This window comes from Astatotilapia calliptera, chromosome 7 (assembly GCF_964374335.1).
Source record: "Astatotilapia calliptera chromosome 7, fAstCal68.1, whole genome shotgun sequence".
Lineage (NCBI taxonomy): Eukaryota > Metazoa > Chordata > Actinopteri > Cichliformes > Cichlidae > Astatotilapia > Astatotilapia calliptera.
In genome coordinates this window covers 1,666,204-1,685,141 of record NC_137428.1, presented here as the reverse complement: position 1 = coordinate 1,685,141, position 18,938 = coordinate 1,666,204, and the positions used below count along the sequence as shown (strand labels likewise).

Sequence of the window (18,938 nt, the reverse complement as noted above, 5' to 3'; positions counted from 1 at the left end):
AAGTTTGTGTTACTTGGTCTGTATCATTTAAATGTTAGCTTAAAAGTGCTTGTATGAAACATGTATGAATGGGTGAATGAGGCTTGTGGTACGAAAGTGGTTTGAGTGCACAGACAGAGTTGAAAAGCACCATTTAGGTGCGAGTCCATTTACCAAGTAGGTGAAAAACATTTTCTTAGGATTTTCTGCAGCCCCGTAAAGAATGCATCCTACAATTCAGTAGCTTGTAGAACTTCCTTCAGCCAGTCAGTGGTCAGAAGGAGCTCAAATCATCATCCCTCCACCACGCTGACAGTTGCCAGGAGGTGTTTGGTTTCCTCCAAACGTGCTGCTGTGCACTGTGCTTTGTTCAAATGCAGCTTTGCAAACCTCAGCTGTTCTTTCTGTGTCTCAGGTTTCGTTTTTTAATTGAACCGTTCACAGTATTTTATTGTTCTCTGATCACAGGCATGAGGATGCTCACTAAGAGCACAACCCTGCATGCTAGAGCTGGGCGATAGAACGATAACGATATGTATCGCGATATAACTTTTACTCGATAGAGAAATTAAGCTATCGCGATAGACCTCGCCGCTCTTGTCCTCAAAAAAAAAAAAAAAAAAAAAAAAAAAAGGTCAGCCAATCCAAATTCAGTAGCGCAGAGCCGAACCAATCACAGCCGCAGCGTCACGTCGCGTGACTTGTTACGTGCAGCACAAGTGCCAAGCTGCACGTGTGTTTGTTTGGGAAGCAGCCAGCGGGTAATGGAGGAAATGAGTGTGCCGACTAGAAAAATCAACCGAGCGTGACCGAAGAGAAAACAGATGATGGTTCCAATGCCGGAGAGATTGTCGAACGGAAGAGCCATAGAAGTTCCGTAGTGTGAAGGTATTTCGGCTATTTCAAGTCTGACAAAAAACAGAGTAGCGTGCACTGTAAATTGTGCCGAAAGCAAGTCTGGAAATACAATAAACTGGTGCATGCGTCACACTGTGCACCACGTTATTGTTTCGGTGAAATGAATTTCTACAATACTGTTAATTCTACTCTCTGCAGTGTTTAAATGCTTACATATACACACAGTTACTGTCCCTCCACACATACGACTCGGTTCTGCTTCTATGTCCCAGCTTTGTTTACTTTTTCCCACCGAGGCTTCTAGACTTCTGATTGGCCAACATTTCTGCACGGTTAGGAATCTAGCGCCACCTGCTGCTTTGGCATGTTCATAGCAGCGTTTTCCTTCATTTCTGCCTTTATGTGTGGACGGGATTATTTTTTAAAACGAAAACGGAAAATCTCCGTTTTCAAAAATACCCGTGTACGTGTGGACGTAGCCTCAGTCTCTGACTGGAAGCGCTAATTCGTCATTCGGCTTTTGTCAGACTAAAGTAACTATTAAAACTGTTTGAAAAGCTCAGCTATACAACAAGGAGAGATTGAGAATTTCCTTTTAGTTCTCAGTTTATTTGATGTTGACAAAAGTTAGTCAGTTTTGTCTGTTCTTCTGTAAAACAAACTAAGATTTATTTTTAGAATTAATATTTTGTTTCTAAGTGGAAGTGACAATTTAGTCTGTTTCGTTTGTTCTATTTTGAAACTTAAACGCTTTAGCGGCTGCCTTTTGTATAGTTTGCAATATTTGCCTTTATTTATCTGAAAAAGTCTCATGTTCCTTAAGTACATCTACCCTGTTGAACTTATTATGGGAAATAAATATTTAAATAAAAACAAGCTGCTGATTATTTCACATTTTACTTGTGAGCAACGGCACATTTAAATCTTACAAATATAGTTATTTGGCTTATATCGTGATAGATATCGTTATCGCCTGAAATGAAAAAAACATATCGTGATATGAAAAAATCTCATATCGCCCAGCTCTACTACATGCCCAGTGCGTCAGTCTGTCATTACACCGCCATGAGACTGTGATGGTGAAACAGAGCAGGGCGATATGGCCAAAAATATATATCACGATATATATTTGAAAATTTGCGATAACGATATAACTGACAATATAATTTCTGCGAGACAAAATACAACTGCACAACTTTACTAGCGCAAAAAACCCCCCATCCATTTAACAGTGCAAATGCAAATTCCTTGCTGAAAGTTTAACCAAAAGGCATTTCCAGTAGAAATGGGCTGACATATCCTGAGCATAACCATGTATAATATCCACTGAAGTTAAAAAGAGGAGCTTCAGTGCAGTTTCATGTCGTCATTAAGACGATCAGCAATTAAACCAGGAGGCGACTGCTGTTCATTGCTGGATCGTTGTCTACCACGCGTTAGTGAAGTCAAGCTACAGAAAGTCTAATTAAGAGTGTTTTCCTTTGTGCGTTAGGGCTGCTCGATTATGGCAAAAATGATAATCACGATTATTTTCACTGAAATTGAGATCTCGATTATTTGACGATATTTATTTAACCCTTTAAGACCTACTATAGAACCAAGTCCACCAGAGCTTATATTATTTTTTTACATGCTGTAGTGCCATTTGTGGGAGCATTTCAAGTTACTATACATCAATACAACTGTTATAGCCCATATTTTAATAATATGTATGCATTAAGTGCATAGTAATTACATAAATTGCAAAAAAGTGCAATAAACTACAAAAAAAATTGAAAATCGCTTTTGTTTTGTTTACATATATTTCTACTTGGAGAAGTTTGAGGTTTATCCCTCAAAACTTTAAATACAATAAAGTTGCAAAAAATAGTTTCCCACCACACGAAATTTATTTTGAGTGTCTTCATAGTTTTATTTTGGAGATACAGCAATTTTTATATACTGCAGGAAAAACAAAAAACAATCCTATGATGCAAATTTGCAAAGAAAACAGCATGTGCATCATTTCACTGTGGGAAGTGTTACGAACAGCTGATAGGAACGGCAAAGCGTGTTTCTGGAATATTATGTTTTTGTTCCTGCAAGAGCTTTTTATGCAGTTTTTGCAAAGCTATATGTGGAAGGAAACCGTGACCGAGGACAAGCTGATGGCATCAGATGTAAGTACAACTCCTCCGGTTTCATATGCAAAACAAATTATTGCGCTAGCTTACACGGTTCAGGTTCTACAGGGATTTAAAAATAGTTACGCAACACGGAGCGTGCTGCTCTGACCGGCTTTAAAGGGTTAACAATGACTTTAAAAAATAATATAAAATAGTGTGCAACACCACTGAAGTTTGTTTTTTAAACTCTCTTTTCAACCAACGGCAGTCACTCTCCAAATAACTTCTGCTTAGCTTTCCGAGCTTCCCTCGGGTCCTCTTAATCAGCGGTCTCCAACCTTTTTTGCGCCACGGACGGTTTATGCCCGACAATATTTTCACTGACCGGCCTTTAAGGTGTCGTGGATAAATGAGGGAGGGGCCAATAATCGGCTCAGTCATTTTTAATGATCGTTGAAAGCCCAGATCGTAATCGTGATTAAAATTCGATTAATTGAGCAGCCCTATTGTGCGTCGTACTTAACCCTGTCTCCCTGTCTACAGAGCTTCCTGGATTTCCCCCGTGTGATTCCCGTGTGGCAGTGTCAGAGTGTGAGCCTGTGATCGTGTGTGTGGATGATCTGAAGAACGCGTGCTTTCCCCCTGGACTTCCCTGGAGACCCCTTCTTCCCTCACTCAGCTGTATATAGCACCCCCCGCACCTTCTTGTATATACACCTGGTGAATTGTAAATAAATCCTTCTTGTGAGCATCAGAACCGGAGTCCTGCGCTTGAGTCCTCCTCCAAACCGTAACATAAGTGAAACAAAGCAGTCAGATAAATCAAACGTTATTCATTCTTCTTGCTTCCTCCACTTCTGTACCATTGATTCATTAATGCTGTATTCTATCACAGCTGCTCTGTTCCCATGTTGTTGCAGTATATTAATGACTAACCTCGTATTGTGGATGGATTATCTCAGTTGTTCTCCTGACTGAAGTTTGGTCCGTTTACAGCATCCTGCCATGCGATTGCATTTGTCTCTAACCATCAGGAACCCTCACGTTAACTTTTATAAGTGGAAAAGTGTTAGTGTTCGTCCTCCTTCACTGTTTATGTTATGCTAACATAGCTGTGTCGCTAGCGATCACATAGCACAGTGGTTCACAAACTTTTTTTGCTGGGCCCCCCTTTGTTTTAAAAATGTAGCCCCGCGCACGCACACACACTTCCTCCAACCACACGCGCCCATATTTTGCTCCATTGCGGTTTATTTCACACCTCAAACATTTAGTAAACAATCAAGCAAATACAAGTAATCTGCAATAAATTACAGGTAGCAAGGAAATAAACCACTAACTCTTTTACGCTGCGTCCGCACCTACACGGGTATGTTTGAACACGCAGCTGTTTCGTCCACGTAGATGGCGTTTTGAATCACTGAAAACGGAGATTTTTTTTAAAACTCCTTTTTTGCGTTTACACGTGGACGAGGAATACAGAGTTCATCACGCAACGTCAAAGGTATGTGTCTTTATTCACATCACGCTGTGGCCACGTTATTGTTTACATGAGATGAATTGCAGAATGGCAGATAAACAGTATTTTGTCTCTATCGGCAGGTTTTACACGCTTACATACACAGACAGCTACTGTCCCTCCATTTACAAAGGCAGTGATTATTTTACGTGTAGTTGTTTTTTCCTGTGTAATAATATTCAACATTGCGTCAATACATTTTTCAAAAAATGCCTGTCTGTGCAAAATAGGTTCAAAAACATAAACAGCTGTGGGATCCTGTTTGTCTGGTATTTGAACTGGGGGATAATTGTGGCAGGATCAGCCTGATGTTATTTGTATCCCGCTGTAACTTTACTGTATAAAGAGCTAACATCTCCAAAATGTCAGGAGTAGTTAGTCATTACAAGAAGTGTTTGTGAACTAAAAATCAAGAATGTGGGATCCTGTTTGTCTGTGATTTGAACAGCCCAGCGCTGCTCCCGACGAAGGGAAAACCAATCCTGCAGGGAGACCTACCTCGGCACTTGTGCAGGTGAAACCAAAGGGAATGCTTCATCTCCTGCTTTGCGTTTGTGTGGGAGCCCCGACAAAAACCTGTCCATTATGCTAGCAGTGTCCAAGCGTTGTTTTTTCCCCCCCTTTTCATACCGCGCCCCCCCCCCCCCCCCCCACTTTGGGAAGGTCTGACGTAGCACATCATTATATACCACCTAGTCCAACTCCAGTAACCCCACAAACGTCACTGCTGTTTAGTTTTCTGTCTTCATTCATGCTGGAAGTGATAGCAGAGCTGTACGTTTGAATGTTTTCAGAACTCTCTCAGTCAGAACATGCTACATCATGCTTAGCTAACTAGCAAAACTAGCGAGCTAACTTCCGCTAACTTCTAACTCCGTTAAGTGTAATAAATTCTGTTTTCATGGATGCCTGGATGTTAAACTTCATAGTTACACCTGGTAAAGCAGCAACGCTGATCATTTTATTACAGATGAAAGAATTTAGACAGTTTTTAACTCTGTGATGTTCGTTTGACTTCGGGACCTAAAAGGACGGAGTTTAGGACCCAGATTACTCCCAGATTTACGAGCACCTTAGTCCAACAAATACGGCAATAACGACGGCCGCTTGCATGTTCTACAAAAAAATGTGCTTTGTTGTGTATCTGACGGACAAACACCAAACCAGTTCAGTTGCACCATTTTTCCAAACCAATTCTGGTTCATCCGCTTCACTCAACTCTGCTTTCCCCATTCTCATTCTCGGTTACCGCTGCGCATGCGCGTTTTATCCATATTCTATCCCGATGTTTCATTTTCTTATCGTTGCCTAGCATTGTACCGATATAATATGGCCCAGCCCTATGGTGAAACAAGGAAATTTCTTCTTCAGAAGAAAAATGAACTCATTAACAAGCAGATCCTTTATACCAAAATGTTTTTCCTCATTTGTTAATTACTGATCGGTAGTTTGGATTTATTTGCTTACAGTGTAGAAGAGTTGCATAAATATCTGGGAAATCAGAAGCTCGTTAATATACAAATGCAAGCAGAGAGAAGCTCTGAAGTCTAATCAGATCACCTCCTCCATATGCATGTGAAGCGTCACATGTTCACACGTTCAGGAGAAGTCAGAGAGTAAAAGAGTCACGGAGAGGCAGAGTAATTACAGCGTGCTTATCTGAAAGTTGACTTTACAGGGTGCGTAAGTAAGGAAATATTTACGTGATTAAAATTCATTTATGCACAAACATGTTTATGCGGAACAAATGTGCACGAGTGAGAGAGATACGAGCTCCGTGTGCGACGCAGGAGGAGTGGGCAGATAAAAATAGAGCATGAATAAAGTGGGAGGGGGGCTGCTCGCCTCTCCGAGGAAATCTTCTCCAGCAGTCCAATATCTCACTGCACACACACACACTCATTAAATATTTAGCTGTCAAACGCAGTGTTGATGGACGGAGTCTGAACATCAGTCGGTCCTCTAACTGCTCAGTCTGAGTCATCCCGAGGAGCACGGACAGCACCTTAAATTACAGCCATTTCATTTCTTTCCTCTCCGCGTCCGTCACAGTCTGCCTGGATTTCCTTTCCTTTCACGTTCTTTAAACTTCTCTTCACTTCCCACAAAAGCACCGAAACCCTCCAGACTCAAACTTCTGCTCTGAAGCCGTTTCCTTCTCCCTGAGAGTGATGGTCACACAAACCTCCACAGCAGCCGCTCACATGGTTTGAATGTCAAACTTTCTGCAGGTTTAAAGAATAATGCAACATCTCGAACACCTCTTCTCGAAATCTGCATTCGTAGTTCTGCAAAAGCTGTATGAAATATTTTATTTCTAAATATCAAATCTGACGGTGCGTAAATATTTGTTTCTTCCTGATTTCTTATTTTTGTATTTGTCACATTTTCATAAACAAACTTTACGTTTTAGACAAAGATGATCAGAGTCATCATGTTTTCACACTATTAAAAAACGAATATGAATTTTTTTCCCTCATGACTCCATAACTACAGGCAGGAATATATTTAAACCAATTTTACTTCGACTCCTATCATACTGCTGACTGACAGCTGTGTTTGGATTTTAAATTCCTTCAACAGCGTTGGAATTGACCCTCCGGACCCCAGGAAGTGTCCCGGCGATCCCGAGAGGCAGACCGCCACTGCAGCCGTGTATATATGAACCATTTCTGTCCTGACGCCAGCCCTGTGCAACGACACCAGAGCAAAATGTTAACAAGTCTTAACCCTCAAACGAGTCTTTGAAGAGACAAGTTTTATAAAATGTCATCACTCTGACGGTCTTGCGTTCAGAGACATGATTCCTGTAGAGACCTGTACCCTCCTGTGCATATGGGGTCGTGCACAAGTTATGTGACCTGTGCTTTGCTCCCATCTGCTCAGTCCTCGGACCAGTTACAGAACAAGACAAACCAATAACGTCGGGTTGGGCTCGGCCTCAGTCCGTATCATAGGTCTGACTGTTACTGATGAGAACCTGAAACCTGTCAAGGATTTGACTTAACCTGGCAGTCCAGTCAGGACAGAGCCCAGCAGGACTACATGCTCAGGCTGAACGAGGCACAGGCTGTTTCTAGAAGGCTCTACTCCACCTGGAAACCAAGCAGGAGACCAAGACAACAGCAGCGCTGCATCCTCCTCTGTGTTGACCCATCACCAAGAAGGGCTTCACTGAATATGCGACATCTTCCATTCAGACCAGCGTTCAAAGACTGAGCTGCACAGAAGAACCGTTTGCAGAAACATCTCAGCACTTCAGATTGTTCCAGAAGAACATTTGTGAGAACACACGCTGATGTTGGACAAGAACACCTCAGTCTCCACTCTGATTTTATCTAAATGTGTTCTGTCGGGTTGGGGCCAGGACTCTTCTGCACCAAACTGACTCATGGACCTGGACCTTGCTTTGTGCTCTGGTGTGCAGTCATGTTGGAACAGGAAGGCAGCATCCCCAAACCGTTTCTACTTTCCACTGACTCTGCAGGAAGTTGGCGACCTCTGCGCCTCAGCATCTCCTCTGCGATTTACGTGGCCTACAGCCAGTGTTGGGAAGGTTACTTTTAAAATGTATTCCACTACAGATTACAGATTACATGCCCCCAAATGTATATTGTAACGTATTCTGTTATGTTACTCAATGAGAGTAACGTATCCTGAATACTTTGGATTACTTAATATATTATCATGCTTTTTACAACTACATGAATATCCTATTGCTGTGATTTATTACTGAAGGTTACTCTCCACACCAACACCAGCTAGATGCTTAAATCTTAATATAAATGAGTAACAGTAGGTGGACATTAGGTAAGGCTGCACTTTTTGCAGCGATCTCGTAAAGAAAACTATTCGGCGCGTATATAAAACAGGCGGCGTCCTATCACGGTACCACACGGCACATGCAGTCTGCTCACCTAGTTTCTGATTTTATACACCTGTGGCCATGGAGGTGACTGGAACCTGAAATCAGTGATACTATTGGCAATATTTGAATATTATCTTTGGCATTCATGTCATCTGAGTTTGAGAAACCTGCAGCCAAAACTCTGGCTTTACTTTGAACACACGTTCGGTGAGTTCATCTGTGCAGCTTTTTGTTTGCCTGTGTGTGACAGCCTGTTCTCAGGTGTCTGTTCTCCTGCACGCTTCATTCATTCAAACTGAAACAAACAAACTGCTGGACTCCTCGTGTGATCGGAGCGGACAGCCTCGTCCTCCTCACAGCTTCTCCTTCACACCTCAGTGGTCGTCCCTCCTCTTCCTCAGCAGGAACATTCACATTCATAAGAGGCATCAGAGCAGGACTGTCACCTTCACACACGACCGTGACACACACACACACACACACACACACACACACACACACACACACACACACACACACACACACACACACACACAGGTAAGAGTTCTGACCTTCAAACTAAATTCTGCTTTAATGGAATCTTGTTCAGAGCCCCAAGTGTGTGTGTGTGTGTGTGTGTGTGTGTGTGTGTGTGTGTGTGTGTGTGTGTGTGTGTGTGTGTGTGTGTGTGTGTGTGTAGTCGTTCTTTCTGAAGTTTCTGAAGGAAGCTGCTGTAAAATAAATAGGGTCTGTATTAATAGTCAATCAGTTCTTGGAGCGAAGCCTCTTCTTGTTCAGAGCTCGTTAAAGCACAGACCTCGTTAAGGACCTGCAGCTCATTAAAGCTGACTCGGCACAACGTAGAGACCAAACTGGACTCCTCACTGAGAAATCAGCGCATGCTGGAGCTACATAATTAAAATGCAGAAGAAGAAAAGAAGTGGAGTTACTGACCCACTGTGGCATGTGTCCTCCGTCGGGGTCGTGGTGGTGATACTGCAGAACCAGGACCGTAGCGATGACCGACAGACCCACAATCACCATGGTAGTGGCAAAGTACTGCGCTGAAAGACAGACGTCCAGAGGACACTCAGTGCTGCCCAGCTTTTACATCTGCAACATCCTCTACGCTTACGTTTGTCTTACTCGTGTGTTGGTTACTCGTCGTTTTTAATCTCCCATAAATGTGATAATTGGCAGAATTATCAGTGGAGCTGGTCCTGCAGGCTGCAGCGAGCCCTTTCTGTTCATTTTAGGAGCCAAGTGGGGTAGTGTTGGACCAAAAACACCCAGCCCAGAAGATTTTAAGCTGAATTTGGAACTATTTTTAGGTTTTCATATATATATGTATGTGTGTATATATATATATATATATATATATATATATATATATATATATATATATATATATATATATATATATATTCTTATAGACCTGGGAACAGCTAAGATACTGCGCAGGACCCTCAAGCTCCCAGGCCTCTGGTAGAGGACCCGAGCTTGAAGGATAAACCGCCCGCAGGGGCGAGCTGGGTGTTTATATATATATATTTTGTCCAGCATGAGTAAAATACATCATGGCTGTACTGGGAAACCGAAAGTAATGATGGAGAGTAAGTTTTCCTCAGCCTACAGCTCAGGATGGATTTTATATGGTGATTATGAGCAGCCAGCAACAGATTTCCTGTGCTGGCTTCCAATTATAACTCCATCACAGGAAGAGATGAGGTGATGGAGGGATTAAGGATGAGCAGCGTAATCTGAGTGAGGCTCACCTATGAGGGGAACGGAGTCCGAGGTTGCCGGCATGATCTCGGCCACGAGCAGCATGAAGACGGTCAGAGAGAGCAGCACGGTGATACCTGCAGGCACAAACCTGTCATCAGCTTCGTGTTTTTAGTGCGCTCATCAATTTCACAGTGTTCTGACATCTTTTATAATTTTATATTGAATACAAGCTTATTCGTTTGTTTCGAACCGTTTTGGAAATGTGGAGGATCTAATGTGCTGGTTTCCATTAACGAGGCTCCAGGTTAGCGTCTCTGTCAGACTCATCCACAGCTCAAATTCATCACTATTTGCTGCTCATTCATATAAGAAACGACTTTAAAGCTGGAGTAAGTGAAATCCATCATTACCTTTTCATGCCTTTCTGTTCTCACTTATGATGATGGGTTGGGATTGCAGCGATGGGCACAGATTATGACAAAGCGAATGAATCCCCTTGTAGCGCGGCCGCTGCTTTGAGAGGCTAAAACGATCTGCCGTGTCTCGCATGAATATTGTGAGAATTCTGTTTGGATCCTTGTTTCTTCTTATTAAACTCGGCCTCGCACCGTTTCCTCCCAGGTGGAGTCCTTCCTACAGTCTGCTTTTGCAGAGACGATGTGTGAACGGTCCTGTTCAGTCTCGACCCGCTGGCTCAGTGAAAGTCGGATGAACTTTGGGAGATGTGAAGAGTGATGGCCCTCTTGACATTCAAGTTTGATTAAGAGCGTAAATTAAAGTTCCAGGGGAAGATGCCGTGTCTGCCGTCAGTAGCTGGAGGCCTGCTGGCACCTCCAACTCCCTGTTCCAATACGTTTTATGGCTGATGAATATCGACTCTGAGACATCAGTCATGTCAGGTTCAGTGGACGAAGCAGGTGTCCAAAACACCCCCGCCATCCCCCTGAGAGACTGAATACTGCTAGGACGGATATTTGTAAGGACCAGCCTGAAAAAATGACAGAAACATATTTTCTGATTCTTCCAGCTGTTCAGAAATCTCTCGTTTCTGCTCTGATGTGAGGCCTTCAGAAAGCTTCACCTGAACACCATCATCTCACACCTGCAGAGCACTTTACTGCTCTTTGTGATTTGCTCTTGGAGTCATACCGTGTTTGCTGTCGTCCCTCTGTGATGGCTGCTGGATCTCCTTCTGTGAGTGTTTTTCGTGGCGGTGGTGACTGAAGGTCGTGTTAGTGTGATAGAAACCCCCGGCCCTTTCAGGCGTCTCCCTTAGATGCCGCGGGACATTACAGGAGAACTCCACAGCGACAGTCTCTCTCTGGGGGATAAATCCATGGTACACGACCTTGTGGATGTCAGGAAAAACGAAGCACACGCTTCTGGTTTCATTTGTCAGTTCAAGTGCTGCTTTCAACAGAAAGCTTTAAAAGATGCGCAGAGGCGCAGCCCTCATCAGCGATGACCCTCCGGTTCAGTTCACACCAACGAGGCAAACTGGATCTGATGACATACATCGCTTCACGTGTTTCATGTCCTCCTGTGCTGACATCCTCTCTCCTGCATCCTTCTTTCCTTATCGTTCAATCAATGATTTAACGCACAGATTCCCAGGGAGCGATTTACAGAGAGAAGCTCAGGAATGATTTTTGTCCCTTAGCCCTTTAAGACCTACCATAGAACCAAGTCTGCCAGAGCTTATATTATATTTTTACATGCTGTGGAGCCATTTTTGGGAGCATTTCAAGTTGCTATACATCAATACAATCATTATAGCCCAAATTTTAATAATATGTCTGCATTAAGTGCATAGTAATTACATAAATTGCAAAAAAGTGCAATAAACTACAAAAAAAAATGAAAATCGTTTTTGTTTTTTTAACATATATTTCTAGTTAGAGAAATTTAAGAGACTTATCCCTCAAAACTGTAAATACAAAAAAGTTGCACAAAATAGTTTCCCACCACAGGAAATTTATTTTGAGTGTCTTCATAGTTTTATTTTTGAAATACACCAATTTTTATATACTGCAGGAAAAACGAAAATAAATATTATACTGCAAATTTGCAAAAAAACAGCACATGCATCAAAATAAACTATTTCCAGCAGTGCAATATGAGTCCTCAGCATCCCAGAAACGACACAGAAAGTCATAAAGTCAAAGATAACTTTTAAAAACACCAGTATAGGCTCATGAGGCCCTGATGGTAAAAAACTACATTTCAGCGAAAATGACGTCACTTCCGGTTTCAGGCAGGTCATGGCGGACATGCAAAAGTTTGCGCTGACGTCTATTCCAACGTAGGAAGTGTTATGAACAGCTGATCGGAGCGGCAAAGCGTGTTTCTAGAATATTATGTTTTCGTTGCTGCAAGTGCTTTTTATGCAGTTTTTGCAAAGCTTTATGTGGAAGGAAACTGTGACCGAGGACAAGCTGATGGCATAAGATGTAAGTACAACTCCTCCGGCTTCATATGCAAAAAAACTTATTGCGCTAGCTTACGCGGTTGCAGTGCTACAAGGATTTAAAATTAGTTGCGCAAAACGGAGCGTGCCCGCTCCGACCGGTTTTAAAGGGTTAACTTTACTCATAAACAATCCTCCAGTCTCCAGTTATAGTTCTAGTGTTGGGACTGAGCGGCGTCTGTCTTTAAAGAAAGGTCCATGCAACATGTTCACAACAGAAGAAGGTGAATATCAGGTGGATGTGAACAGAATTAGCGGGCGACTCTCTTTTGTCAGGTAATCGCTGTTCCAGATGGGCGAGGGCCACTTCAGCGAGAGTATAATGGACCCGACTGTGCTAAAGTTATATTTATAGAATATGTGCAGTCTCGGGCTATTTCACAGAGTTGATCTTTCTACACAGGATGTTTAATTGTGACATCGTTTTCTGACTGGTGCAAATTTCAGCAAAACATCGAACTGAAGCTCAAACAGGAGAAGCAGAACATCTTACAGGTAACGACCTCGAATGAAAACATGTTACATCTATATTCCAGTAATGTATTCTTTCAGATCAGAGCACATTTCTGTGCCTTTGTGTGACTCGGTGTTTTGGCATTGAGTCTGTTTCTGCTTCTTCCTGTTTAAAAGGACTTTTCCTCCCTGCTGCCGCCGGGCGCTGCTCATTTGGTTTTTCTCTGTAATCTTGTGCTTTTGCCTCTGTTCACACTGAACACTCTCACAGTGTGTGAATTTTACTAGTCTGGAAAGTCTTTGAGGAAGTACTTTAAGAATCGGAGTAACTGTCATCACCGATAAAGAGAGCTGAGCGCTCACCCAGGGAGATCTTCTCTCCGGAGTCGGCGGGCAGCAGGAAGACGAGGAGGGCGAGGGTGGAGATGAGGACACAGGGGATGAGGAGGTTGAGCCCGTAGTAGAGCGTCCTCCTCCTCATCACCACGGTGAAGGTCACGTCAGGGTACGGCTCCTTACAGCAGTCGTAGAAACGCTCGTTCCTCCGCCCAGGAACCTCTGCGCACAAACAGGAAAACACCGACGGTGACGTCAAAGAAACCATAAACCTCGTTCCTCTGAGGGGAAAATGATCTGCTGCCCCTCTAACATCAACATATCTCAGCATGTCTTTGAATTTAAACCCATGACAAAAATATTCAACTGGAAATGATAAAATAACTTGTTTTCTATAATCATGAAGCCAACAGTTTAATGCTAAAATGTAATCATTTTTGTATCCACGTTTTTTAAAATGAAAAATTCAAGTGCTTTGATGTATGTTTTTACAGAATAAGAAACATCATTAAAACTGTTTCTCTCAGGCTTCAGAGATATTAGTGTTTTCTTGTTTTTATCCCAGGTGATCTAATAAATGTGTTAATGTCACGTTTCTGGCTCACTGAACGCAGCGTTTGACTTTTGTGTTTTGGTCTCTGTCACGCATCAGTTTCGTTACTTGTGTCTTCGTCCTCTGTGCGTCTCTGTTTGTGTGTCTGGGTTTTCCCCATTTAGCTCCCATGTTCCCCTCCTTGTGTTTAGTCCACGCCTCCTCGATCTGTCGCGTGCGTTCGTCCATAGCCGTTTCCACCTCTCGTCTCGCACTGTCGCTTCCCTGTTCCCCTATTCGTGTATCTTAGTCTGTCCTTTTCCTGTTTTATTTTGACAGCCTTGTGGTCGATGTTCAGTGTGTTTAGTTTTGCTTCAGGTCTTTGTTCAGGTCTTATCAGCAGAGCACGATGATGGATGCAGCGCCTGTGTCAGAAAATGATAATAAAACACTGCGGTATCAAGGCCAACGTTTGACGTCTTCATTTAAACCGACGTCATCTGGATCTGCACTAAAATTTAACGAGTCCTCCTGACGCTGGGAAAACCGAGTCTCTCCAACAAACAGAGGGCGATCACGCGCCACAGACGAGAAGAAAAGCTGTGACGGGTGTGTGTGACGTGGCCTTTCCTCCAGGTAAACTGAACGGTCGCTGCTCGGCCAGCACAAAGGAGGCGAGCTCAGCTCACGAAAAGCTCGTTTACTCGCCTGCGACGCCTGCTGAGGACGGCTGACAGTAACGAGGTCTCCTCAGGGTTTATTACTGGAACAAGAATCTGCCAGTGGCAGGTTTATTTAGAAATATTAAAAAGCAATGAATTAAAAAAGAGCACATGACGTGACGGCCTCACAACAACAGCTTCTACTCCTCCCTCTGCATCCTCAGAAAGCTAAACCATGACCCAATGCACTAATCCACCGAAGGCTTCCTCCCTCTTTGGGATAAACTTCAGAAAAGTGTAAAAAAATCAATCATAAAAGTTGTGGCTGCTTTACTCTGATTGGACTGAGCCGTACCGGGCACTCCATGCTACGATGTTATTGTGATTATTAATTTATTTATGTTAATGCTGAGTATTGTAATGTGCAAGTTAGTAATTCCATGCAATCAGTTTCTGATAAAAATGCAGTGAGATAAATGAGTGAGAATCACACCTCTGTGTCTGTTGACGTCCACAGAAGGTCACGTTTCCCATCTGCACTCGCAGCCTGGCGAGGCTCAATCAGACTGAAGGCAACATGTTGACAGTCTGTCTTCATTAGACTGCAATTATTTGCAAACCTTCAGCAATCTCTCTAAGAGTCACTGCAACTATCTGCTCAAAGGCTGCAACACTGTGATCAACAGTAAGTGTGCAACACCTGCAAGCTCTGGCCACCCGTTTTGTTTCGCAGATGTAAGGAGGACAGCGTCCTGGTTTTACTCGTGTGGCGGAGCCGTTAGCTCGCGCTGAATTATGAGGCAGCTTCATCGAGCCGACTGTGGTCAGCGTCTGAGATGAGGCGTCATAGTATTCCCAGAATACTTTATTTATTTAATAAAACATTGATATCTGATGTCGCTGTATTGGTACTGTGTACTGTGCTGTAGCCCCTCCTTCACTTCCTCCTCGTCCTTTTCCGCTTTTAGGTTCATCTCTGGAGGAAGTGGCAGATAAAAACTGGCGTGCAGTACGCCTGGCTGCGTTTCATTTGCCTATACATCGCAAACATTGCTCACTACATTGGTTTTAATCTCAGCTAGGTGATGGAGGAGAGTAAATGGGAAACATGATGTTGGACTTTTCAATTAAGTTCCCTTGCAACGGCCCATTGGCTGAGCAGGAAGCCTCCACGGAGGCCGGCATTCATCCTCAGCTGTCTCTCTCTTCAGTTTGTACCGAACAGAAGCTCTGAGGCTCCCCTGAGACTTTGGGTAACCCTGTGCTCATCCTCACTCTGCAACCACAGCTGTGACAGAGGACAGAGACGCTGCTGGATCACCTTCAGAAACAACAGCAGAGACAGAGAGCTCTGGACCAGAGGTCACCGAACAGACATGACAGCATCACTCAGGTCACCTGACATCAGATTTCCTTCATATTGACTGTATTCACTGTCGGGTCTCAGTCACGTGTGAAAAAGCCGACAGGCGTGCAGCGCAGACCCCGCCCTCGGGGTTTTGGCAAATGTGACGAGATTTGTTAAATTATTTTTAAACACATTTGAGGCGTGATCGAAAACCTAACATAAAAACTCCAGTGTGACGATCAAGCTGACCAGATCCCAACAAACTAAATGTGTAGAAGTAAATTTATGTCATTTGATACACAAAGAGGTGTTTATGAGGGTTATAGAGCTGCTGATGTTCCATATGGTGCTCACATGTTCTGATATTTACATGTGTACGCTCAGAGCAGTAACAAGTATGAGTTGAATATTCCGAGTTGGTTTTCCTGCATCTATCGTTGGAGCTGACTCCTGACTCTTGGTGGCGCTGTCACTTGGTGTTCGCTCGCTCTGTGGTAGAGTATCACTGGTCGTGGTATAATTCTCAAACACGTAGCCTAAAGCAGATGACTCGTAATCTGGAGAGGAAATGGCGTGTCACAAATTTAGAGGATCATCATTTAGCCTGGAGAAAAAGTTTGCTGCTTTATAAGAAAGCCCTCCGCAAAGCCAGAACATCTTACTATTCATCACTGATTGAAGAAAATAAGAACAACCCCAGGTTTCTCTTCAGCTCTGTAGCCAGGCTGACAAACAGTCAGAGCTCTGTTGAGCCAACCATCCCTTTAACGTTAACTAGTAATGACTTCATGAACTTCTTCACAAATAAAATCTTTATCATTAGAGAAAAAATTACCAATAATCATCCCACAGATGTAATATTATCTACAGCTACTCTTAGTACCATTGATGTTAAGTTAGACTCTTTTTCTCCAATTGATCTTTCTGAGTTAACTTCAATAATTACTTCCTCCAAACCATCAACGTGTCTTTTAGACCCCATTCCTACAAAAGTGCTCAAAGAAGTCCTGCCATTAATTAATTCTTCGATCTTAAATATGATCAGCCTATCTCTAATGATCAGCTATGTACCACAGGCCTTCAAGCTGGCTGTAGTTAAACCTTTACTCAAAAAGCATCTCTAGACCCAGCAGTCTTAGCTAATTATAGGCCAATCTCCAACCTTCCTTTATATCAAACATCCTTGAAAGAGTAGTTGTCAAACACCTAACAGATCATCTGCAGAGGCTTATTTGAAGAGTTTCAGTCAGGTTTCAGAGCTCATCACAGCACAGAAACAGCTTTAGTGAAGGTTACAAATGATCTTCTTATGGCCTCTGACAGTGGACTCATCTCTGTGCTTGTCCTGCTAGACCTCAGTGCAGCGTTCGATACTGTCGACCATAATATCCTATTAGAGCGATTAGAACATGCTGTAGGTATTACAGGTACTGTGCTGCAGTGGTTTGTATCATATCTATCTAATAGACTCCAGTTTGTGCATGTAAATGGAGAGTCCTCTTCACACACTGAGGTTAATTATGGAGTTCCACAGGGTTCAGTGCTAGGACCAATTCTGTTTATATTATACATGCTTCCCTTAGGCAGCATCATTAGAAGACATAGCATACATTTACACTGCTATGCTGATGACACCCAGCTCTATCTGTCCATGAAGCCAAATAACACACACCAATGAGTTAAACTGCAGGAATGTCTTAAAGACATAAAGACCTGGATGGCTGCTAACTTTCTGCTTCTTAATTCAGATAAAACTGAGGTTATTGTACTCGGCCCTGAAAAGCTTAGAAATATGGTATCTAAGCAGATTCTTACTCTGGATGGCATTACCTTGGCCTCCAGTCATAGCTGGACTGGTATGTCCGATGATGATTTTTCGTTTTTATGGGCCAAGGGTTTTTTGGGGGTTTTTTCGTTTTTTTCCGTAACGGTATAAACACTGAAAGGTGGTGGATTGGCCAGATGAAGGGAGATGTGAAAAAATAACTTGTTGTTTGGTGGTGGCTATTGTGGAGCTTCCACAGATTCAGTAACATTACCTTTCCTGGACTGCGCTGTGCACATTGAAGAGAACGGCAAACTCAACATCGAAGTTTACCGGAAGCCCACACACACGGACCAGTACCTCCTCTTTGACTCCCATCACCCTCTGGAACACAAACTTGGAGTAATCAGGACCCTACACCACCGGGCAGAACATGTTCCCTCTAAGCCTGAAGGAAAAAGAAGGAACACACACATGTAAAGGAAGCACTCAAAACCTGCGGCTATCCTAAATGGGCGTTCTTAAAGTCAGCAAAGAGGCACAGAAAAGAAGACCAGACACCAGCGAGGGAGGATAAGAAGGACAGACGCAACAACATTGTCATCCCCTATGTAGCCGGTGTATCAGAGAAACTCAGGAGAGTTTTCTCCAAGCATGACATCCCGGTGCATTTCAGACCCAGCAACACGCTCAGACAGAAACTGGTTCACCCGAAAGACAAAACGCCAAAACACAGACTTAACAATGTGGTGTTTGCTGTACAGTGCAGCGAGGAATGCTCAGACCTCTACATTGGAGAGACCAAACAGCCACTTCACAAGCGCATGGCACAACACAGAAGAGCCACCTCCACAGGACAAGACTCAGCAGTCCATCTGCATCTAAAGGTCAAAGGTCACTCTTTCGAGGATGCCAATGTTCACATTTTGGACAGAGAGGACAGATGGTTTGAAAGAGGAGTGAAAGAAGCCATCCATGTCCACTGTGAGCGACCATCTTTGAACAGAGGCGGGGTTTACGACACCAACTCTCTGCCATCTATAATCCAGTTTTGAGATCCTTCCCAGACGCCTTAACGCCCACTCACATCCTGGGCCATCTGACCTCAGGAAATCGCATGATAAGGTGGGGCCAGGTTTCACAATGAGCTCACCCGAAACTCTGGCTGATTGGGACCCACACCCAGTTTCCCACCTTGGCTCAGGCGATTAGAGGATCATCAGGGGGTCCTTTTGTCCCTCTGTGGGGGGAAACTCCCACTAGGTTTATATCTGGGACTCTCCACCATTTGACCTTAGAACTGAAGAAGCTTCTCGGATGAGAGGTGAAACGTCTTCAA

At 43.3% G+C, this 18,938-nt stretch overlaps 1 protein-coding gene across 1 annotated transcript in view; it reads right to left on the bottom strand.

Moving 5' to 3' along the window:
* The window catches only part of LOC113025044 (neuronal acetylcholine receptor subunit alpha-7), a 52,997-nt gene that overhangs the window by 1,164 nt on the left and 32,895 nt on the right, over positions 1 to 18,938 (bottom strand). The window contains exons 7-9 of the mRNA XM_026172417.2: positions 13,320 to 13,514; positions 10,084 to 10,170; positions 9,263 to 9,372 (exon numbers count right to left, since the gene is read on the bottom strand). Coding sequence (XP_026028202.2) covers positions 9,263 to 9,372; positions 10,084 to 10,170; positions 13,320 to 13,514 — 392 coding nt within the window. The remainder of the gene's footprint in view (positions 1 to 9,262; positions 9,373 to 10,083; positions 10,171 to 13,319; positions 13,515 to 18,938) is intronic.